Below are 25,921 nucleotides of genomic sequence, written 5' to 3' on the forward strand. Positions count from 1 at the left end.
AGTACAGCGAAAAGACACATACAGTACACAGATTAGGATAATACAAAGAGCCAGGCTGGAACATGTATTGGATTGTTGTCCGATGAAAAGGATGTGTTCCACTCAATCATCTCAATTGACACAACGGCACAGGAGGCATCGCAGTACACGTCACGCCACATACCCAGCACTTGTACTGCAACCAATTGTAGTTTAAAGGAACGTCTGACATAACCGGGCACTGGAACGGATTTGCACGGGTATTTGGTAGCCAGAAACACAAAGCAGTGTTAGCTGTGGTGGCCATATTTGATTTTAGACAAACAACCATTCACACTCATCTATGGACGATTTGGAGTTGCTAATTAAGCTAGCATGTTTTTGGAATGTGGGAGGAAACCAGGAGAAAACCCACACATGCACGGGGAGAACATGCAAAGTCCACACAGAGATGCCCGAGCGGGGAACCGAACCCTTCCCACTAACCGCTCAGGCCACTGTGCAGCCATACGGCCAATGTGATACTCAAATATTGAATTAAAATATATTTATGTGTATACTGTATATACACATTGTTATATTTAAAAAATGACAACACCAGATTCACATAACTCTGTGCATGTTTTGCTTTTTATTTGGCTTTTTACGTCTTTTTAAACAGCACTAATTGAAATTGGGTTACGTCACATGTAGAAAAGTGCCCAAATATAAAACAGGGATTTTTATGACTTCATCATGTCCTGGGAAGATAGGACATTTGGTCACTGTATCCTAGCACCCCCCTGTACTGCCATGTTGGAAGGCACAATACGGACGTTAGCTTAATGAACTACTTGATGATCTGGCATGATAAATGAATTGGATCTCGCTCTTCCGCCATTGGAGGAACAAGGAGCTTTTGTGGTCGGTAAAAAGGGATAGCGATGCAAGAGGTTTTACAAAAAGAATAAAATAAACAATTTTACAGCAGCATGGTTTTTAAACACACTGATGTTGTTTTGGTTTTTCTTCTAAGAAAACAGAAATAACTGTAATGACTGTTGGGCTCTTAGGACCAATTTGTCTATTTGCATTTATTGAAAAATTGGTCCAAGTTGTTTTTCTGCTTATCCTATCTTGGTGATCCGTTCAAGGCTTTCATACCGTCCCAGTTGCTGTACTCTGTGGAGCCATCTGGATTTTGTTCATACGACTTGAAATCACCAACAAAATAACTCCAACATTCCGTGTTGCTCTGATTAATACAGACAGAGATCCAGTGTGAATAATTCCTTAATGCGGGTTATTGAATAGAGATTTTCAAGCACCAAGAGGCTACCATATTAGTTATGGTTGCCACCCACTGTGGTCTCTGTCACTTCACATCGGTATTGTCCCTGCGTTCTCTGCTTGTCTGCTGTCGTTAGTTTGCACTAACACCTTGAATGGCTGCTCTGCTGCATCAAGCCATCACAGCATATTGTTGGACATTTGTCAATTCCAAAGCCCTTTATGTGTCCCGGCGCTGCTTTGAAAAGAAGCTCATGACTCAAAGGCCACAACGAGCGCACATTCAACTGCCACACATGGATAGATTCATTTCAGGAAAACTTGCATAGAACTGATAGTTCTCCGGCATGCGGGGTAGGACTTTCCTTTTTTTTCTTTAATTCCCTTCGTATTTCACCTTAAAAACAAAACTATTTAGTTGGTTTCCGTTTTTCCAGTCAAACATCACATTTAAAACATATTCAAAAGAATTGTCTGTAATTTTTTAATATGGGATTATTTTCTCATGGGAAAATTGCTAGACAGGAGACATCCATTTTCTGTACTGCTCGTCCTCAGTGGTGTCGTCTGCAAAAATAATATAATTAAATAAAACACTGTTGTTGTTTTCTATTTCTAACAAAACAAAAGCGACTGTCTGACTGGGCTTTTAGGACCAATTTTTCAATTTGAGTTTACTGAAAGTCAAGTCGGCCAAATGGCGGCCGCTTCCAGGATGACCAGTCTGCAGTGGATGTGGACTGGGCAACATAAGACATCATCAAAATGTATATTCCAATAGCACAGCAGTCCAGTTCAATTACTGTATGTGGTGACAACATCAGGAGGGTTGGTGAGCCGGGGGTCTTGGGATGATCACCAGCCAAAGCGGGGCCCTCCTTTGCAGCGCCTCTTAGAAGTGGACCACCTCGGATCTTGTCTGATTCACTCAGGGCGAGTTCCAGACAGCCGGCCCCCCTCTCCAACTGGGTGGGGGGGTTGATACAGAGCGGTTGTATCGGTCAGTATCTGGTACTCTAGCCATCACCATCACGCATTCATGAACAAATGGTGGTCCTTTACTGTCCCGATTTTTATAGAATGATTCTAACAGTCACAGCACTTGTATGAATATTAGTATTCAGATACTCTTAGTATCTTTGTCTTGTTTGTTATTAAAACCAAATCATCTCCCGAGACCAATAATCTAGGACTATCTCTAGCTCTTTAATATCATTTATTTTTTTATGTATTTGTGCCCAGAACTGATAATAATTTTCTTGATTGCAGCCCCACCAATTAGGTGATTCTTTTGGTCCTCAATGAAACAGTCGCAGAGGGGTCCAGTATGACGATGTAAAATTTGTATAAGGCGTACCCTCGCATCTCGAGACATTTTTATCTTTTTAACACTCCCCTCCCAGCTTTTTTTATCCATTATGAGATATTATTTCTTTTCCCATATAATCCTGGTTACATTAAGAGATCATCACTTACATTATGAATAAATATTGCATAGTATGCACAAATTGCCACACATTTTTGATGTTTACTGGTAGATGTCGGCTAAGATTAGGTGATATGAGGCGGAAACACAACCAACAGCGAATGAAAGAAACTAACTACAAAATAAAAGACAGCAATAGAAAATACAAAGATGTCCAAACGGGACTGCAAGGTCATTGATCATCCTACCGCCATCTGACATTCCATCAAGTGGAAAAATGCCATCATATCTATCTTTGATGATTTTGGCCTCACTGCCCCCATGGCAACGTCTTGTGTTTTTGGTACACGGGCAGTAAGCTAGGTGAGACAATAATACTGGCTTGGACCCTGGATGCAGAGACAGATGCAGATGCAGATGCAGAGCTTGCCAAAAAGAATGCATTTTAATATCTTTGCTCTCGAAGGGCAAAAATACAAAACAGAGGCACTTGCAACTAAAAACGAGGGTGCAGCATTACCAATAAAAATCTACTAATACTACGAAAAGGACAGGTTAGATTAAAAAATTGGGGCGGGGGGGGCAGGAGCGTAGCAACGAGAATGTGGGGAAGATGGTAAACAGTTTGCATGACTGACTACAAAAGCAGGGATTGTAATACAAGACCGTGGTAGGTAGCTGCTACGGGAGGAGGACGAGTAAGGAATGCAGCAAGGGAAGTTTTTCAGAGGAGGAACATTCCGGTGTCTTCCTAACACAACCGCAGCGCTTAAAAAGGTGGCTCTCATCACTCCTCCCCACAGCAAAGTTAGGGTATCTAAAAATGAAATACAGTAAGAAAACCAGTAGAGAACATAATAACAAAATAAACTTGATATATAAAGTGGAAGGTTGCAGTCTCAACGCTCATAATAACAAAGCATCGAGCACCAGCTACATAGTCCGACCTACGCACCTACCCACTTTACCACCTTTTTTGATTATATTGATTATTATTATTATTTATAACACTATAATAGTATAATTATTATAATAATATTATCATGGCATTATTATGATTATTTTATTATTATTATTATTATATTGATTCTTATATTATTAATAAGAAATATCAATAATAATACAGTTTGTCTATATGTGCCCTGTGATTGGCTGGCCACCAGTCCAGGGTGTACCCCGCCTCTCGCCCCAAGACAGCTGGGATAGGCTCCAGCATACCTCGCGACCCTCGTGAGGAAAAGCGGTAGAAAATGAATGAATGAATGAATAATAATACAGCTAGGAGAACTGTGTTCGATTCCCCGTTCAGGCATCTCTGTGTGGAGTTTGCATGTTCTCCCCGTGCATGCGTGGCTTTTCTCCGGGTACTCCGGTTTCCTCCCACATTCCAAAAACATGCTAGGTTAATTAGCCACTCCAAATTGTCCATAGGTATGAATGTGAGTGTGAATGGTTGTTTGTCTATATGTGCCCTGTGATGGCTGGCCACCGGTCCAGGGTGTACTCCGCCTCTCGCCTGAAGACAGCTGGGATAGGCTCCAGCATACAATAAGCGGCATAGAAACCGTATAACCCTGGCCAAGCTAAAACTCAACACTGAAATTGAAATCTTAACTCAATCCTGGAGTGAATTCAAGTCTTTATTTAGTCTTATTACGTCTACTATATTTGGTAATAAGAGTACAAAAGTGACTATAGGGGTGTTATTTCATGTCTTCTACTTCTACCGACGGAAATGTACTCATCACGGTCAGGTCGTTAACCAGCTAACCGTGATAAATGAGACATGGTTGTACCCGCCGGTGTTAACTTGTTGGCGAAACGAAGCGTTGCGGCTAACATAACCCAAGGTCATCATAGATTACACCATGTGTTTAAATAATTCAGGCAGGAGATTGGACAAAAGTCCTCCAGACTGGTCCTTAAATTGAACTGCTGAAATTCCTAAAAGGTTAATGGAAGCGCTCGGCGTCTTTCCATGACGGTGTGTACCTTTTACAGGTGTTTTCTTTGGTCGTTTTCAGCAAAAATCACTCGTGCCGCCAAAATTCCTCTCGCTCGTCACATCTTGCCTGGAGGTAGGTATTAATTGCAGGGCCCTTGTTATAATGGCCTCTAATTGTTAATCACACAGCCTTGTTAGAGAGGAGTCTAATTGTAATTGCAGATGCTCATTATGTGAAGCTGTGCCATTAATTACACATAGTGACCTAAGTAATTACTGTACATGTTTTTTGCAGTGATTTTCATCACTGTGGATCTCTCAACTGATACTTTTAAAAGAATAAAAAAACAAACTTTTGTACAGATTTGCATTTATATCAAGTAATTGATGGAGGTTAATTGGTTCCAGACATGACCGTGATAAGTGAAGTAGGATTTATTTTGGAATATTTTCATAGTTAGAGCATAGAGAGTCTGATTATGACCTTCTGAATAGGTTTCATTAGGGATGCTCCGATCAAGGTTTTATTTTGTCCATTTTGATTCTTCACTGTGAGCCTGGAAAACTCAGCGTACTCTGTCAAGTGTTTGATTTTCAATTGCTCTATTCAATTAAAGCTATTTAAACCCTGACGAGTTAAATGTTATGGCATACGTTGCAGGATGCAAACTTCACATCACTCAAATGACACAAATGGCATATAAGTTCATATTTCGAGCAGGACGCAACATTGCACACAGGGATCTCGGCAGTGATACGAGCCACAGAGGCATTGATTGGCATATGCCAATCACATATGTGAAAATCACATCCACAGTCGCCATAAAAGGCAATAAGACAAGGCATGAATAAGTCATAATATAGACTTGTGTACGTTGTTTTTTTGTTTCTATTTTACTTCTATTGTCTTATCAATGAAACGTTCCCGACACCGAGTGACCCAGTGTCTTTGAATGCATCTTTTGAACACTTTATACTGTAGTTTAGTTCATTGTTCCATTTTAATACCTGACTATATAATACCTGAATATGCTTAATTTGGCACAAAAATACACAAAATTTGTATTTTTGTACTACCAATAGGCTATATTCACCATCGGGCGGCAATTATTTATTAATTAGCATAGATTAGAAGAGCAAAGTGGTAACATCCACGAAAAGCCGAGCATTCATTCATTCAATCTTTTTGTAGCGCTTAGGGTGCTGGAGCCTATCCCAGCTGTCTTTGGGCGAGAGGCGGTTGCCAATCAGCCAATCACAGGGCACATATAGACAAACAACCATTCACACTCACATTCATACCTATGGACAATTTGGAGTGGCTAATTAACCTAGCATGTTTTTGGAATGTGGGAGGAAACCGGAGTACCCGGAGAAAGCCCACGCATGCACGGGGAGAACATGCAAACTCCACACGGGGATCGAACCCGGGTCTCCTAGCTGTGTGGCCACCGTGCAGCCCAAAAGCTGAGCATGTTTTTTTCAATTCAGAATTTGACTGAGAATGTTGACTATTGCAGACTGAAGTCATGACGGAGACACGTTGACATGCAGTTCTGGTATTTGGTGCAGCATTCCTTATTTATCCTCTTATTTGTTTGCAGGCACTTCCTTTTTAAGACAGGAACCGGTACCACCCCCCTCTTCTCCACAGCAACACCTGGCTACACGATGGCGACGGGTTCAGTGTACTCGCCTCCGACCAGACCGTTGCCACGAAACACCCTGTCCCGCTCTGCTTTCAAGTTTAAGAAATCCTCCAAGTATTGCTCATGGAGGTAAGGCTGCATCAAGTAACATGAAATAATTATATAATAATAATAATAATAATACGTTTTCAGCGGTTTCACTTGAACAAGAACTCACCATCACGGTTTGATGTGTTTCCCTTTCAGGTGTACAGCCCTCAGTGCAGTAGGATTGTCTTTGCTGCTGTCGGTCCTGCTGTGTTACTGCATCGGTAAGACCTAACATCTCTCGCCTATGTCCCAATCACATGATCATGTGATCATGTGATCTTTATGTCTTCTCAAAGTTACGTATGAATACGCTTCTTGGTTTTCACTTTTTGGTATCGCCCCATCAGATAAGCTGAGTGTCTCCCGAGGTAATAAGTCCTACCGTACTGAATTACCGATGTTGGCCGTTATCTCAGGCATGGCTATAATAAATTGTCCCTCATTTGTTTAATTGCTACAGTATGCAATAAATTGTTGGCAGGCAATATCAGAAATAGCCCCACAAAAAGGTTGAATCAAACTTAAGACAGCATTGTGTTCTCAGTAATCAAGTACCTTTGTGAATAATCAACGACGACTGTACGGTAATTGCAGTGTCCTTCATAACACGTCATTAAACAAAAAAGCAATGGTGCATAGAAATATCAAGAAGGCACGGTGGGAAAAAGACACGGCTTAAGCAAAAAAGGGTAAGCCAGGATGGAGCAACAAGGCACTCAGGAGGACTGAGGGCATGAGATATGAGGGAAAGGTTGGGTATGATAAGTACGCTGTGCTGAAGAATGCCACTGATGGCCAAAGGGCCATCGTCTGTCTTGCCGTCCCACACCAGAATAACGTCATTTGGTACATATTGGTTAATAGGAGTGTAAAGATGACTATAGGGGTGCTATGTCATGTCCGGAGGGCTCTAATAATGTTAAAAATCTCATTTAGAAACATACTCTCACTACAAAAATATGTTTATTATAAGTATTATTATTTTTCTAAATAGCAAATCCTCCTCTGTGGGTGTGGAACCAATGAACTGCAATAAATCAGGGATGGCTGTGTGCCAATGAATACCTTCAAATGCATAAATTGACATCTTCTCATTCTGTTGGAAAATGTTGGAAAAGTACGTCATGGGCGTTGAACAGCCTCCTTGGCAACACCATCAGAACATTTTAGGCTGTTAGGATTAAATGATTTGGGAAAAAACCTTCACCGCAATTCGAAACATTGTAAATCTTACAAATAGCAGAGGCACATTATTCAATTTTCCGACAATTTATGATATGGTAGGGCCTGACTCTGCTCTTCAAATGGTTTATCCCATCCTGCTTGGCTTGGCTTGGCTTGGCTTGGCTTGGCTTGGCTTGGTATGAGACTTCATGTTCAGCATTGATGAAACAGCCAGAACAAACTAAAAGCTACTACTCATGAAATGCCAGGCAAAAGCAGATCAGAGCACCGAGGATGGCAGGAAGACGAGGAAGCAGTGGAAGAATTAAGCTGCAAAAAGAAGTAGAAACATTTTGAGACCATAATGGAAGAAAGTGAAGGACGAGGAGGAGGACAACATTCACAGTTCCTGACACGGTAACAAGAAGCATAGAGGATGAGGAAGAGGACCAGCTTGGTGTTTTCCTTTCTGGACTTAGTTGTGTTAACGCCCAACTTTCTTAAAAATAGTCATGGTTGATTATTATGTCATAAAGTCTCAGTTATTAGTGACAATTTGTTCAATTTCTGTGTTCACATGTTACCAGTTTCTAATAGAGCGATAGAAACAAATAGAAAATGTTATGCAGTAATGAAAAAAATGGCAAACCTATTCAATAAATACACTACATACAGTGGTGAGAAAAAGTGTTAGTAAAACTAATTAAAATATTAGTTGGTGACAACACAACTGAACACAAAATACAGTTTTTAAATGAAATTTTTCATCTTTAAGGTAGAAAAAACCTACATGGCGCTGTGTGAAAAGTGAATGAATAACTGGTTGGGCTACTTTTAGCAGCAACAACTGCAATCAAGCGTTTGCGATAACTTACAATGAGTCTCTTCCAGGGCTGTGTGGGAATTTTGGCCCACACATCTTTGCAGGACTGTTGTCATTCAGCCACATCGGAGGCTTTTCCAGCATGAATTGAGTCTGCCGCGTTCTTGGGGTCATTTCGGTTGGCTGGCCACTCTTGGGAAGGTTCGCCACTGTTTTTGCCATTTGTGGATAATGGCTCTCGTTGTGGTTTGCTGGAGTCCCAAAGCCTTAGAAATGTCTCTTTAAGCTTTTTCAGACTGATGGATCTCAATTCATCTCGTTTAAGTTATGTTTTGACGGGGGTGCAATCATTTTTTCTCCCTTAACAATAAATATTTTCAATTTAAAAAAATCAGAAATCAGGAACACTTCTCCATACGACTGTATATAACTAAGTCATTCAATAATTCATGGCAATAAATTAAAAACAAATTGTTAAAAGTAATAAAAACTACATAAATAAATAGAAAATAATCATTGATCATAATAACAATACTAATACCACAGATAATGTTTGAATAAATAAATGCAGGAGTAAAAAAATGACAATTATACGAAGCAATAAGTTGTTAACAGTAATAGAAGAATACCAATGAGAATATGTAAATATGACAAAGTGGTCCTCCGTCTTTTTCCTCTTCCATGTACTTTGTAAGCATATTCCATGCAGTCCATTAAGCCATTAGCTCAATACTTCCCATATTTTTACTCCACATATTTAGTAGCAGTTTTCTGCGCTATGCGAGTTAAAAAGATAAAAACATGCAATGCCCCGTGCCCATTACAGTGGCTATTAATCATGGAATTTTGTCACACACAAAAATCCACACACACATGCACACACGGGTGCTGTCGATTAGATAGCTCTCTCCCATGACCCTTTGCTCCTGTGCGCACCAGGGGGTGTTGTGGTTAACGGACTGGCACAGCATGGCTCTAATTTAATGAGGCAGTGAGGTGTGTTAGCAGAATGTGTGTGTTTGTGTTTTGTATGGGGGGAGCGGCAGGGATTTCTCTCACCAAATATCCCCACGTTGCATCAATAATTGGTCTTTGACTCACACTTTAATATATGTATGGTGAGGAGTCCGCTTCACAGTCTCTCAAATGTTCTTCCAGCCGACAGAAACAGGTTACTGCTTGTGGAGTCGCTGAGTACGGTATTGTCATGGGACTCAGACATTTTCTTCATCAAACTCAAACGGAACATAATTACCGCTTTGTGATTCTGTCCCGTGTGTATCTCTTGTGATCTGATAATAATAATAGTGGGATTTTTGGACACTTGACATTGGCCTATTATGTTGTGTTATAACTTACATCAAATTACTTCTGCTGATTATTATTTCAACTTAAAAGGCTTCACATCATTTTTTGATTGGCCGATACTTCCAGAAGCACATTAAAAATTACAATTAAAAGTGGATAAAGTAAAAAATAAATACAGTAAATGAAAAAATGTACATATAATTGCAGTTTATATTGAGATAGTATTATAGTAGTAATGGCATATCCACAGTGGAGCAAAGTACCTGCCCTCTATGCTGGTTAATCTGGTTGGTTAAGCAGTGAATTGGACATCAATTGTTGTGGTTCCTTGAAATGTCCATTACTGCTGTTTGCCCCTTGAGATATTCTTGTCACACAAATCGTTTGGTTTTTTTTCAAGACACACAGAATAATGTGTTCTATGGTTATATAGACATGGAACCTACCAAAATAAAAGATTAGACTCTCATCTGTCATCAGAAAAAAATTGTTTGTGTCTACCTTTTTCCGTTCTTTAGTAATCAGCAGTAGAACATGGGTAAGCTTCGAGAAAATATATGCCCGTAAAATATACAAACATGTACCAATCCAAGTTTAATATGAAAAAAAACGTAACTCTTTTAATGTTTGCCCATTATGCATTGCATCTGAACAACATTCATTGGAGCGCTACAATGACATCAGCCTCCCTCTGGTCTCCTCTGGCTCCCTTTGGTGGACATAGGGAGCATTGCAACACCAACCACTATTTTCTATGCCGCTTGTCCTCCAATGAAATGTTTTGTTCAAACGCAATGTATTATGGGACAACTTGTTTTTTCATTTTCAATTCAGTACATGTTTATATTTTTATTAGGTTTGCTTTTGGAGTGTTAAGTCGCTGTGTGATGTGTTTAGTGTTGTTTGTAAAATGACACGGTGAGTCAGACTGTTTTATTGAGTAATGATCTCCTGCAATTACCAATGGGTTTTTGATTAGATCATTGGCTCCTGTAAAATAAAAATCTGCGGTATGTAGACGTTTGTGGTACTTACTTTATCGCTGTACGATACTGAATGTAACCCCTATTCATATTGTAGTGGTCCCTTCCAAAATAGATGAGACGCTATTTTCCAGATTTCCCTGTCCATTATTGCTTCGTGATTTCTTTTTCTCTTCGTCAGTATTTCTTATTTCAGAGTTGTTTTTCTTCATTTTATGGTTCACTTCTGTTCTTTGCCGTCACTTTCTCACTTCCCCCTCTTGTTGCAGCGATGCACCTGTTTGGTCTCAACTGGCAGCTCCAGGACAACGATGGATACGGTGCATTTGAAAATGGAGGTATGGGAAGAGACACGACCCCCAACACCTTCATGGTGTCCACAGACAACGGTGAGTCGCTTTCCGTTGTCTCCTACCAGATCAAATATGACGGCGATGATTCAGTGCACGATCCGGCGTTTACCAAGTCATCCGAAGTCATCAATGCTCGTTAGGGTTCAAAAGAGCAACACTGAATGCTTGATCCAACCTGTGAATTAAGTGCTCTTTGTACTCACTAATACACTTTGTTTCATCGGAACGGTGATACATTCCACAATATTGTTTCTGTTTACTATTGTTTCCGTTCATATCCTTCCAGTATCTCCGCATCAGCACAGGTTTCAGCTATTGTAATGACTTTAATTAGTTTGTATTATGATGGCAGCGTTTGAGGCTCGCCACGCGTTGCAGGTTAAATTAGTGTAAGAACGGTGCGCTGAGTCTGGAAAGGCAGGAAGGTTTACTACCCAGATGTTGTGACTTAAGCTGTTAAATGTAACTGTTATGAACAGGAAGGACCGATGGAATTACAAACTTTATGACCAACAGTAATGAAAACATTTCACCTTCATATAACGCAGGGCATATTTCTTGACCTCTGTGGATTTAATAGTTTACTTTAATAAATCATCCCGTTTTAACCAAGCATTATTTTATATACATGGTGTCGCAGCCAAATGTAATAACTCAAAAAGGTTTTCGGAGCCTTTACATAGTCTTTGAGTCTGGGTCATTGGCTACACAGTCATGGAGAAGACTGGGACACCCTCAGTGACCCCCGCCCCCCCCCCCCCCACAAGGAGGTGGTTGCTAAAGAGGCGTCTTGTCCACAGAGTGTTTTATCCAAGCATATTCATAGAAAGTTGAGTGGAAGGAAAAAGTTTCAACTGCAGCCTTGCGAGGATTGTCAACCAAAATCATTCCAGATTCAAGAATTCGGGGGAGATCCACAAGGAGCACATGAAGAGCCACTACATTCAGACGAATCCCAGATATGAGCTACAAATGTGGCATTCCTCGTGTCAAGCCACTCCAAAACCACAGACAATGTCAGAAGTGTCTTACCTGGTCTGTGGAGAAAAACAACTGTTGCTCGGTGGTCCGTAGTTCTCCTTTCAGATGGAACTACATCTTGCATGTCATTTGGAATTCAAGGTGCCGGAGTCTGGAGGAAGAGTGGAAGAATGATTTGGGCTGCCATGTCATCTACTGAGCTTGGTCCGCTGTGTATTCTCAAGTCAACATAGCCAGGACACTGACAAGCTTTACGGAGTTTTATTTTGTAGTAGGACTTGGCACCTGCCCACACTGCCAAAGGGTCCAAAAGCTGGTTCGATGACCATGCTTGATTGACCGGCAAAGACAACCTACTGGGTGTTGTCAAGATGAAGATGGGAAACACCAAACCCAACAATGCAGATGACCTGAAGGTCGCTATCAAAGCAACCTGGGCTTCCATTGCACCTGAGCAGTACCGCAGGCTGATGGCCTCCATGGATGCACTAACTCGTGTGCATAGAAATGAACATCATTTTTACAAGCTTGACAATTGTGTTTAATATCCGTCTTGACTGATCTTATATAATCTTCAAAATTATTTTTCCTGTATTCCATAGTGGCAAGAAATCCAGGCTTGACACCATTGACATGATTAAAGTATACACGGTAACATTTTCAAGTATAAAAAAGTATTTTTAAAAAAAACTATTAAAACAGTATTAAAAAAAGTATTTAAAAAGTATAAAAACCTAGAAATAATAATAAATACATATAAAGCATTCAGATATCAAATATGCTGTGAATATTTGTAGTATTGTACACTGGCAACCAGGTGTCAGTAATGTTACTGCGAGACACAAGCACCAGACTAGATCGCCAGAACAACAGGTTTTTATTGCAGGCACAATAATCCCTAATAAAAACACAAGCTCCTGTTGCTCCAGGAACCCATACCAAGATAAAACTCGGGCGTCACTTCCTGTCCACCCGCCACTCCGCTCCCTTGGGGAAAACACATTTATAGCAACACACATGTAAATATAGGGTTGTTAGTTTGTGTCTCGAGGGCTTTAATATAGTATACTTTAACTTTAGACATATTCCATTTATAAGGAATCCTACTTTGCGGGAACCAATTAGACGCGATACACAAGGTATATGATTCTGATAAAAAATATTTCACTTCAAATGATATTCTATTTCCTTTAGATGTACCTTTACAGTCATCATCAAAGTATCTTCTGAGGTTTCAGTCATAACACTAATGAGGTTTTCTGAACTGTTTCTTTGTGTTTTTTTGTGTCTGCAGCTAAAATGTTTTTCCTAGAGAACAACACCATCGACACAGGAGGCGTGGATGTGGGTCGACAAGCCATACAAGACGTCCCACCAGGTTAATAACCATCCAGATAGTCTGTCGGTGTCAATGGTGATTGATTTGGCCGTTGGTGTATTTATTATTTCGCCCTATGTAGGTGTGTTTTGGAGATCTCAGTTATATGTTGATCAACCGCTCTTCCTGAAATTCAACATTTCAGTCCATAAAGACGCCCTGGTTGGAGTGTATGGACGCAAAGGGTTGCCACCCTCACACACACAGGTACACACCAAGACTCAAGCAGCTTATTCACTACATCATAGCTAATAAGAATTTTTATGTTTGTTGCCTTGTAGGTTTTGCATTATATGCCGATTGAAAACATACTTTATATTATAGTGCTATAAATAATAGTATAGACAAAAGCGTCTAAAAAAAGGTAAGTTACTTTGATAAAATTAGTGTTGATGGATGCATTCAATATCATTGAAGTCTTTAAGGAGATCTAAGACTTCAATGACATACGCCCCTAGTGAGGACAAGCGGTTTAAAAAATGAATGAATGTAATAATAAGATTAAATAGAAGAATAAAATGAAACTGTAATAAAAAGAGAACAATTTCCTACTTGTATTACTTGCACACGGGAACTTGCATTGGCAGCTTGTGTTGCAAGGGAAAGAGTGACAGGCTTATTGGGCGTTCAATGTTTACACTTGAACGCATTTTGCCTAAAAATTTGAAAAGTATTAAAACTGGTTTGCACACTTTTTACAATGTGTTCACGCATAAAATACGTACTTTGCACGCCATTCATGGCCGAAAATGGTCCATATCAAGTACTGTCTGTTGGTTGAGTTATGGTCTCCTATAGAGCAGCTACACACAATAACCCGCACAGAAAACTTTTGAGATTTTCCAGGATCTGCACCTATTCCAGCTGTATTTCCCTTGATTTGTGCTTCCTGCCAAAACGGTCTGTTTTAATGTCCTTAACAAAGCATGACTTTTTTTCCATATTATTTTTGTACAATATTAATCATTTATGACCTCCAAAATATTTAAAAAGTTACGAAACGTTACAAAAAGAAACTTTATTACAGTTGATATATGCCAGGGGAGCCCATTGCGATGGTGATTTTAAGTCTGCAATTTGAAAAATATGTTTACATCTCAAAAGTCTTCACAATATATTACCGTGTTCTGCCCAACGCTGGAATATTTAGTGCATGGAAACAAAATGACTGTACAGGACAATAGCTGACAAACATATGACCCCGACTTTCTCCTTTCAGAATCTTTCAAACTCTGAACCTTGAGCGGTCATAGAAAGTATTGATGAATTTTGCATTCCAAGTGCTTTATGGAGTCTTTGTTCATAATGAAGGAGATAAGCCTCTTACAAGGCTAGGATATTTTTTTAATGACCACACTTACATCTCTCTGTGGTAAATCACATCTTCTGTGAAGAGACTAATCCACTTATCTGCATAAGACATATCACAGCTTAATGTTAGCACTTATGAAGATAGACGCTGGTGTGTGTCCTTGTCGTAGTCCGACCCGGTCGTAGTTGTTGTTTTATTGTGGATTGTCAATCCCGTGTGGTGTCTTTTTGTGTAACAAGAACGCTTCAGTCCTTAAGAAAGCTACGGTCACACTGCTCATCCTAATCCTAATCTTCACACACGCTCTATCGCTTCAGAGGTGAAAGGTCACACATATCCTTGTGATTGGAGCTCGGTAGAATGCCCTTGTGCAGTGGCTCATTACAATTAATAGCCCGATATTTAAATGAGTTATTTGCATGTCAGATTTAATAGAATGTAATAAATGTTTGGCTAATAGTAACGGCTTGATTGACTACCTGGAGTAGGAGGCACATTATTGCTGTCATTATGAAAGAAACAACAGAAACCAACCTAATAACCAGAAAAGCCAACAGCTGTCGCCCACGTTTTATCTCATAAGAACCCATAAAGAACACTTTAAAGGTTCAAACGCATCCTGGACAGCTTTGTGCTTGACTTGAACTTATCGGTCCTTAAGTGACACATAGGAACATGCTTGTCATGTGACTAACTATGGTTGTTATAAACAGAATTTGGCAAAACTAATAACTCTGCTACATGCTTATCTTCTAGTATGACTTTGTGGAGCTGCTGGATGGAAGTCGTCTTATTTCCAAACGGTCCCTCAGTGACGTGGACGTGCCGCACGTACTCTTCCTCGGTGGTTTTGAAAAGGACTCGTTGGGAGAGGTCCGTCACAAACGTTCACTGAATGTGCACGAGGCTGGCTTCATTCAGTACCTGGACACCGGCATTTGGCATCTGGCCTTTTACAACGACGGCCGCAATCCAGAACAAGTGTCCTTCAGTACTGTCATCATTGGTGAGTTGGGGGTTTGGAGGTGTGGAGGTCCTTTTAAAAGATGCGTGGTCAACACATAAGAAAACAAAAAGAAACGTGACTTATGTTACTTCAGATGAGGAAATCCACCGACCAATTGCATCCAACATGAAACCACTCAGCCAATCAAATCTGTGCTTTGGCTCTGAACAATCCGACTCTAAATCCAAAGCGAGACAGAGAGAGAGAATAAAGAGACAAGTGAGCGATATGGAGATAATAGGGCAGCGAAACGAATAAGCAACAGATAACCGAAAAATACCCCGCATGATGCTCTCTCTTAGAAGAGCCGAAATTGAGCTTTCTACCCAGAGTACTCATTTCTATTCATCCTTCCCCCTGGGAGCACCAAATGAGTCTGTGTCTTATTGTATGTTCAGAGATCATGGTGCTCATATATCATACAAAGCACCAAACATACAGTACCTACAAGTCTGAACTCAGGACACAGAAAATAAGCAGACTCCAGTCGAGCCCAGTAGGAATAATCCACCTGAATTTCAACCAAGTACCCCAGGACCAAGAGGTCACCCACCTCTTACACCCCCTGCCGGATATATTTTGTTATTTTAGGAGGGTGGAGGATTTGGACTTTTGACCTATTTGAATTTTAATTGAATACCCCTGATATATATATACATATATGGTATATTTGTATGTACGTAAAAGTATGTAAAAATGTCTTGTGTAGAAATTGAAGTATTTCAAAAGGTATTTTGTAATTTATTACATTTATTGCTCTATGGTACCCATTATGGCATTGGATGCTCATATCACCTCCTACTTCGGTACGAGGTACATTATTAAAAAAAACAAAACAAAAAAAAACTTAAACTGTATTATGGAAAGCAGGAAGTGAACAAATGTAAGAGTTAGTGACTGTAAAAGTACCAGATGGAGGGGTAGGATTTAATAAGCTTTGCTTCTTCCTACTCCTTTTGGACATGTGGAACTGGGAACTGATTATGGGATGCACTCAATTGGAATCTGATGCATGTTCAAATGAAATAAAACCATTACCATTACCATTACCATTACCATTAATTTGAAAGAAACACAAATATTTAGAGTGTGTCTAACTGCTACTGACACTGACTCATCAGATTTTGAATACCATAATAACAGGTAATAATAGGTTTACAGATATGGGATGTGAAACCCAGTGAGGCCTTGGCTCGAGTCCGTACCCAATTACATTTGAAACTGGACTATGATACTACAGAAATGAAGGATTTTACACATTTTTCTAAAGTTTGAACCGGGTGTTCCACTGGGAGATCCTTTGTCACATCCTGTAAGTCAGTGGCTCCCCGGCTTCCTGGCACCAAGATAAGTCAATGCACTATTGACACGAGTCCACGTTTTCTGCAGGAGTTCCTCGCTTCTATGACAAAAGTCCACCCATCAACCAGCATGTGTGTGTTTTCACCATCCCATTGGCTCGTCAGCGGGTCAGGACGAGCGAGGGGTTAAAGGAATAGGCCTCAGCTACGCCACGTGTACGACATAACCGACAACATGTTGTCCTTCCGTGAAGCAGAGACACACAAACGGCGTGTGGTGTTGGGAGTGAGCAAGAGCAAGGAAGCAGGATAATTGGATTTTAGAACGTGTTGATTGGCCTGACTGGCTGTAACTATGGCAACTGTAGAATACATGTCTTTCAGTGGCTTTTTTTATTCTTATGATACACTGTTCCATTTCCTGCCTGCCCAATTAACTTGCATGACCTCTTTGCTAAATCAGAGTCGATTATGGAGTGCCCCCAGAACTGTCATGGAAATGGAGATTGCCTCTCAGGAATATGTCATTGTTTTCCTGGATTCCTGGGACCTGACTGCTCTCGAGGTACGCCACGCACACACAAAGATGATGTAACCGTGGGGAGAAATAGCGAAAGTGCCGAATCTTCAATAGAAGTGGTTGACAGGATGCTCGATCAACAAGGCATTATTATCATCATCATGTATTATTTGTCTTCCGTTTTGAAAGAAAACTAATGAATGTGAAAGTCCACTGCTGAAATAAGACCGCCACAAGATAATGAATCGCTTGGGTGTTTTTTTCCTGCGTTATTGAGACCAGCGGAGCTACTAAAGTGGAGTCTAAGCCATTCATCTTTGTGTCTGCTCCAGCTTCCTGCCCTGTGCTGTGCAGCGGGAATGGCCAGTATTCCCGTGGGCGCTGCCAGTGCTACAGCGGGTGGAAAGGCACGGAGTGTGATGTGCCCGCCAACCAGTGTGTGGACATCCATTGTGGAGGACACGGCATTTGCATCATGGGCGCCTGCATATGCAACACTGGTTATAAGGGCGACAACTGTGAGGAAGGTAAACCCCTCAAACACGACCACAGTGATGTGATTACTACATGACCATCACACCATTACCTCTAATTAGGTCTACCTATGTCATGCCACTCTCAGGTACTTGAACTGAAACAATACAAATATACAATCAAGTACAATGTAAGGCAATACGGTGTTGCTTCTGGTCTTCCAGCCGGAGCACCAGCAACCTTTCCATCCCAACAACAAATTAGCGTCTTTTCCGAGTTGTTTCTGTTGCTTTCATAGGAGCACAATCTCTCTCGGCGTCTCACCGCTGCAGCGAGCCGCTGCACACTTATTGATCCGCTGGGTGTTCAATCACGTTAGTCCAGAGTTTGTGGACCAAAATCAAGTAATTCATTAAATTAGCCAAAATAGTGAAAGTTGGAACTGTGTACTCTTACTGCGTATATATATAATGCAGCATACATATAAAGCCAGCCAATCACAGGGTACATATAGACAAACAACCATTCACACTCACATTCATACCTATGGACAATTTGGAGTGGCTAATTAACCTAGCATGTTTTTGGAATGTGGGAGGAAACCGGAGTACCCGGAGAAAAGCCACGCATGCACGGGGAGAACATGCAAACTCCACACAGAGAAGCCCAAAGGTGGAATCAAACTCGGGTCCCCTAGCTGTGAGACCTGCGCACTAACCACTCTCCATAGGTATGAATGTGAGTGTGAATGGTTGTTTGTCTATATGTGCCCTCTGATTGGCTGGCTTGGAAGACAGCTGGGGTAGGCTCCAGCATGCCTGTGACTTTAGTGAGGATAAGTGGTACAGAAAATGGATGGATGGATATATCATAATAATTTAAACAAAATTCATATTCATAATATTAAAAAATGTATTCAACTAATGTCATTGCAAAATAAAATGTTATTAAATCCATAAAAAAAATTTAATTAAATAATAATAATAAAAATTAAATACATGATTTGTATTATTTAATTACATACATGTACATGAAATAAAAAATAATAATGATTAAAGTCATACAATATATGTATTTTTGCCAACGTCTAAGGCTGCACACCAGGGGTGTCCAAAATGTGACTCGGGGCCATTTGATAGAAAATACAATGAATTAATTTTTCAGTCTTTCCCTGAGCAATAGAATAATGGGAGTCAAAAATCCCACCTAACTTTTAGTAGTTATCACACATGTACACAGAAATGTTGATCACCTTTAATAGTGAAAGATTTAAAACTCCTTATTGAAGGTTTTCATTTACAATAAATAAATGTGTTCAGCATGTTTTGATTTAAACGCTTGTGGTTTGGCTTGTTTCTAAAATCTAAAGTCTAGCTGAAGTGAGATAGATTCATCGCGTCGGGTGTAGCGACGCTGACTCATTATTATGAATTCAACACTCCAGTCAAGTCAGAGCCTCGTTTGGGAGCACAAGAACAGGAGACGCTGTGTAACGGTTTGGAGTTGCTGAGCAGGCACACAACCCACATATGTCACGCCACAAGATATCTACGCAGGAACATTAACTAGATTTCAGACCAATTAAACCATCTGTCTGGCTAATCCTCCGTCGATGTGTGTGTTGATGACACAGAAAGGGGGAGAGTGAAAGAGGAGAATGTGTCCGAGTGACAGAATGTGTGTGTGTGTCGGTGTGCATGCATGCTTTAATCCTGTTTACTGTGGCTATGAGTGGAAAATGATGTTAAATATGGCATTTGGCAATTCAATGAAACATAAATATGTACATCAATAAAGGCCATTCATGTACGTGTACATTAGGGAAGCATTACGGAGTAGAGAAAGAGAAGGATTCCCGTATGAGTTGCTTGCAGCTCATTTTTTGTCTTTTCATGGGAGATTTTATCTTTTCCCTTCGCCCGTCACTCTTTCTTCTCGGTGTGATTGTTGTCCTTGTGGTACTGTCTGATTTCTGGTGAAAAAACAAAACAAAGCTATTAATAAATGCTGCATGTCATTACTGTATGCACAAAAGAGGACTCACAAAAATTGCATTTCAATGACAATATCATTCAACAATATTAAGAGTGAAAATCGATCTTATGTTATGGTAAAAAAAAAAAAACATTACATCTACAAGAACTCAGAGTGGAAAGTAGCCAAATTACTACTGTCATTAGACTTTTGTCAAAATATCGGACTTTCCGACAATGTTTGTGTTCAGTGTTTGTGTCCTTGTGCAAAAAAGACACCCTGAAATATTGTGTATGACCTTGAAAAATGTAATGAAAAATGTAATGCTTAAAAACCCTTAAAAAAACTGATTACTATATACAAACAGTATTACGACAGAGTATTAGGGACTCATTGAGAAAAGAAAAATCTAAGATTTCAAGATTAAAGTCGTAAATTAATGAAAATAACGTTGTAAATTTACCAAAAAAAATGCATATATAAAAATAAATAAATATCATATAGCACAAGAGGCCATTAAAGAAAATACAAATGTAACAGACAAAATTACAGTATTACAGACAATATTACAGTATTACAGTATTCAGGGCCACATTGGAAAAAAAAGACATCTGAGCTTTCAAGAATAAAGTCGTGAATTTATAAATAAAAACTCGTAAATTCATGAGGAAAAAAAAGTCTTAAATTTATGAGAGAATCTCGTAATATTACAAGAATAAAGTTGTAAGTCCATGAGAACAAACAAAGTTTTTTTGAAAAATATAACACATTTGATATAACTAAGGCTGTCAAAGTTAACGCATTAATGACGCTGGCAATTTTTTGGACGCTAGATGAATGTGCGCTCCTTCTGTCTGACCCTCGGCCCACACCGTAGTTTGATTGAAATAATGACCCACAGTTATGAAATTTATATCCTTTTACATCAAATGATAGTAAAGTTATAGTTGCACATGGAATCGTTTACCACAAATAGATTTCACGTACTTAGTATAGATAAAAATGTATTTCTATCTGCGATTAAATGCGATGAATTGTGAGTTAACTATGGACAAAATGTGATCAATCGCGATCAAATATTTTCATTGATTGACAGCCTGAGCTATAACACAAGAGGCCATTAAAAATACGACGGGAGTACTAGGGCCACATTGAGAAAGGAAAATTGTAACCTTGTAATGTTACGAGAATAAAGTGGTAAGTTTACTAGAATAAAGTCATAAATTCACGAGAAAAAACCCGTAGGAGAATAAAGTCCTGACTTTATTAGTAAAAAAGTTGTAAGATTACGTACGTGTCAGAGGGAAAACTGAGCTACGCTCCATGTTCTCCTACGAACTTAGGGGGGAAGCTTCAGGCAAGCTTTTATTTATAACGTGGCAGTAACACCCACAACCCCCCCACACACCCCCCCCAAAAAAGTCGTCCCTTTTCATAGCTGCACTCTTCAGTTGAATGTACCGCTGTACTTGTGTGCCTGCAGTGGATTGCATAGACCCCAGCTGCTCGGCCCACGGAGTGTGTATCCACGGCGAGTGTCACTGTCAGCCCGGCTGGGGTGGAGCCAGCTGTGAGATTGCCAAGGCCATGTGTCCGGACCAGTGTTCCGGCCATGGCACATTTAATGGAGAGACCGGTGCCTGTACCTGTGACCGGAACTGGACTGGGCCGGACTGCTCCTTGGGTTTGTATCACCACATATCATGATTTATTTCTATTTCGGATGGTTAATTTGGTTAAATTCAAGCAAATCACACATTTGCCCAGTCACAGTATTCGACATGTGGAGTGGGAGGAATCACCCCCTACATGAAAGTAGCGTTTCTATAAAGAAATATAATATTAAATTAAATATTCTTTTTTATGACTTCCTTGAACCCAGAAAAATAGAAACTGCATTTCTTTTTGCATTGTGTTAAATTGTAAATTGTCTTTATTGTCTTTAAAACAATGTTAAACAAGGTTAAAATAATACTCCACAGTATCAGATTTTATCTTATTTTTTATGCAATGTCCTTTGCGGTGTGCAAGGGTATTGGGCGTCTTTAATCCATCATCCTTTCTGCTGTTTTGAAAAGAGAAGAATATTTTTTTATGAAACAAATGGAAATAATATTCAATATAAAGTTAACTATACAAAGTTTATAGCAATTTCCACCATTTAGTGATCACCATTTGCACTTCTGACGTGAGTTGCTACTCCACCTCTGATCACGGTGAACCTGCATTTTCTGAGAGCTCAATGAAGCCCGAATGGTTAATGCATTTTTAATACATGATATTATATTTTCATTTTCCTAACAGAGGTCTGTGAAGTGGACTGCGGTAACCATGGAGTTTGTTACGGTGGTCTGTGTCGATGCGAGGAGGGCTGGACTGGAACCGTGTGTGACCAGAAGGCCTGCCATCCAATGTGTAGCAAGAACGGTGTGTGTAAGGAGGGCAAGTGTGAGTGTGACCAAGGATGGACTGGGGAGCATTGCAATATTGGTAAGTGGATCGTGTTCACACACACACACACACACACACACACACACACACACACACACAGAAAGCAGAGCAGTGTATTACAATATTACCATATTTTCTGGACTATAAGTCGCTCCGGAGTATAAGTCGCACAAGGCCAAAAATGCATAACTAGGTAGAAAAAAACATACATAAGTCACACTGGAGTATAAGTCACATTTTTTTTCTTTTTTTTCTTCTTTTTTTCTTTTTTTTTTCTTTTTTTTCATTTTTTTTCCATTTTTCATTTTCCAAACTAATAGACCAAAGCAGACATTACGTCCTCTTGGAAGGCAAGTTCTAACAATAAAAGAATAGAAAACAGGCTGAATAGGTGTAAGATATGCTAACACAATCCTTAATCAGCTACACAAAAAATAAACATGAACACAAAAGTTGTCCAGTGTTTATGTAACATAAACATTTTTTTTCATTTATAAGTTGCTCTGGAGTATAAGTGGCAGGATCAGCCAACCTATGAAAAAAAGTGTGACTAGAAGTCTGGAAAATACGGTACATTAGAAATTATGAGGATGCTACTTGACTCCAAAGGTGTCCAGTGTTTATGTAACATATTTTTTTTTTCATTTATAAGTCGCTCTGGAGTATAAGTGGCAGGAACAGCCAACTTATGAAAAAAACTGTGACTTATAGTCCAGAAAATACGGTACATTAGAAATTATGAGGATGCTACTTGACTGCAACTCAATTCATGCCTGTTCGATGTTTCACTGTTTTTCATTTTCTCATGATCTATCATTTACATATATGGATGATATATACTGAAATACTGCAGGTCAAAGGTTTTTATCATAAATCGTTGTTGCTTGGAGTGAGTTTAAAGTCATTTCCATGTTCAGTGTTATTGTTTAGTTCAGTTCGGTTTCAGTTTGTAAAAGGTAATCCCCGACAAAGTAAAGAAGGAAAACACTTGGTTGTTGATCGTATCTTTACATTTGAGAAGCCGTCCCTCCGTCCCTCCATCCCTCCGCTCAGCCGTCCAGCTATCCATTTCCTTTTGCTTATTTGTGGGCTAGCGGTCTCAATAGGGAACCCCGGGCTTCCCGGCCTCCACCCACCTCCTCCAGTTCCACCAGAGGACTCAGACCAGCTGTGAAACATAATAATCCCTCCAGCTTGTCCTCGGTCTACCCCAGGCCTCCTCCCAGGCAGGCATCCAGGAGGCCTCAGAACAAGATGCCTGAGCCACCTCAAATGGCTGGTCTCCAAGTGAAGGTCTACTTTGGGCTCCTTCCGGATGACTGAGCTCCTTGACCTTCCTCTTGGAGTGAGTCCAGCCACCCTGCTAAGGAAAGACGGCTTTTATTAGCAATCCTGCTCTTTTGGTCCCGATCCAAAGCTTGTGACCATACGTGAGGGTAGGGAGGTAGATCAGCAGGTTAATTGAGAGCTTTGCCTCGTGGCTTCATCAAGGCGAAGACCAGGTCGTCCTGGTGCTCGTCCTCGGCTGCCAGGTGGTGGGTCTATGGAGGTATGGAGGTGACCACCAGGTGCTTGGTTATTGCCTCTCCTAACGTTGTTCGTTATAGGATCTTCTGAATCACTCTTGGCCTTGCGAGATCCTACCAAGGGCATATAGCGACCTAGCTCCTACAGCGTGGTAAAGTAAGGATTTGTGAAGCCATCTTTGAAGAAAAAGCTTTGGGTTCTTCAGGGCTCTACTATTAGGGCTCTGTATTTGGAGGAATGTCTGGAACGTATGTTAACATGGCATGCCATACTACCTTACACATGGTAGTCGTAGTAAGCAGTGATATTTAGAAGTTGTGCACCACAATGACACATTTGTGTACTAGTAATGTGTTTTTAATCCAGAAAAAAAATCAGCACTTGGTATTGGATCTAATGGGTGGTGTTTCATTGGGACCACTTCAAATTGTCACAGCAATGTGATTCACTCACCTGTGCCAACATTTGATTTGCTAACCGCTAATAAAATACTTGTTTAGGAGGCACTGCTTCATCACTTTTTGCTGGTTTCCTTCACAAGTTGTTGAACAATTAGACCATGTTGGCAGGAACGCCATGGTAGATGTTTTCCTAGTCAAACCATCGCTGATTGGTTGATCGCCAACAAGAACGGGTGTGGGTAAAACGATTCTGATTGATCCATTTCAAGATTTGCAAGGATTGGTTTGCAAATTACCAGCGGAATTCTGCAGTCCGTGTTTTTTTTACCAACACCCAACAAGAACCGCTTTTAAAAAAACTCTTGGTAGTACGGCATGCCAAAGTACACTTGCCCCACGGGAATATCACTGATTGGATTTACTTGCCCCAATTTTGTTTTAACTCGCCCCGGGCCATCGGTACATGGTTATTGTGGAGCCCTGGTTCTTCCCATGTCACTCTTGTTCTCACAAAGACGTCATGATCCTCTACTGACCTGACAAACACCCTTGACTTAAAGGTGCTGGCAAGGTGGTGTCGAACAGACGGTGGTTTGCTTCACACTTTTATAAATACAGAACATGCAGACGGTGCCAAAGTCAAGTCAAATGCGCAGTGGAAAAAGCTGCGTCTACGCATCAAATACATAATTGTGTTGTTGTGGGTTCGCACGCTGAAATAGTCGGACATTTGCGATGGCCTCGCTTCATCAACAAACACTTGAAATGAAAAGTGTTGTCAAACAGACTGACAGCTCCAGTGTCGCTGTCAAAGAGCCGCAAATTGGCTTCAGTTATTATCACTCGCAGGCACACGTTCCATGTGACTCACAGCGAGCTGGGAGAGAACAACAGCGAGACGAGGAGAAATCTATTTAGCGTTTAGCTAACAGACCGCTTGTTTGTTTAGAGGAATTGTACACTGGCGTGGCGGAACGGCTTCGCATTAAACTCACAAGACTCGCTTTTTAATTCCTTCGGTTCCAAACAGGACATTCACATCACGTATGAAACTACGTGAAGCTATGATCTCACTTTCTGTATCGCAAAATAAATATTTGGAATATTTTACACAGTATTCCTGTTTTAAAAAAATGTGTTGTTGCTCAAATGGAATACTGTGTATATTGCGTATTCAATTCCGGCACAGTTTAGTGCCATCCCAAACCCAGGACTGGTGCACTTGCCGGAAATAATAATCACAACATTTACCTGCTACTTTTTCATCTTTAATGGCTGCAATAACTTTATTGCAACCGCTCAACTGAGCATTATTGCCAACATTTGGATTACCACATAAAATATCTGTCACCTTTTTATCTCTACAAAAAGAATTGATGACTTTTTCCTTTTGTTGCATGTACCCCCACGCTTCAGGGGTTAACTCTGGTTAACTGGTGATTATTAAGGGTGTCCAGGATTGTGTCTCAATTGGTGTACTTCTGTATTTACAATGGAGGAATGGTAAACAGTCTTTCACTACTGATGACGCAGCATCAGTAGTGACTATCCTGCCTAAGGATGTCCTGCCTGAGGATCGAGACGACTACTCTACCCCCACCCGAGTC

The 25,921-nt window shown here is 40.3% G+C and overlaps 1 protein-coding gene across 9 annotated transcripts in view; it reads left to right on the forward strand.

Moving 5' to 3' along the window:
- The window catches only part of tenm3 (teneurin transmembrane protein 3), a 186,206-nt gene that overhangs the window by 102,502 nt on the left and 57,783 nt on the right, over positions 1-25,921 (forward strand). For all 9 annotated transcript variants that reach the window (XM_058079310.2, XM_058079326.2, XM_058079334.2 and 6 more), the window contains 10 exons: positions 6,224-6,397; positions 6,515-6,579; positions 10,906-11,025; positions 13,265-13,348; positions 13,431-13,555; positions 15,417-15,666; positions 17,431-17,532; positions 17,820-18,014; positions 21,419-21,619; positions 22,240-22,425. In XM_058079310.2, coding sequence (XP_057935293.2) covers positions 6,224-6,397; positions 6,515-6,579; positions 10,906-11,025; positions 13,265-13,348; positions 13,431-13,555; positions 15,417-15,666; positions 17,431-17,532; positions 17,820-18,014; positions 21,419-21,619; positions 22,240-22,425 — 1,502 coding nt within the window. The remainder of the gene's footprint in view (positions 1-6,223; positions 6,398-6,514; positions 6,580-10,905; positions 11,026-13,264; positions 13,349-13,430; positions 13,556-15,416; positions 15,667-17,430; positions 17,533-17,819; positions 18,015-21,418; positions 21,620-22,239; positions 22,426-25,921) is intronic.

Source organism: Doryrhamphus excisus, linkage group LG9 (assembly GCF_037039965.1).
Source record: "Doryrhamphus excisus strain RoL-2023G ecotype Guam linkage group LG9, RoL_Dexc_Guam_v1.1, whole genome shotgun sequence".
Classification (NCBI taxonomy): domain Eukaryota; kingdom Metazoa; phylum Chordata; class Actinopteri; order Syngnathiformes; family Syngnathidae; genus Doryrhamphus; species Doryrhamphus excisus.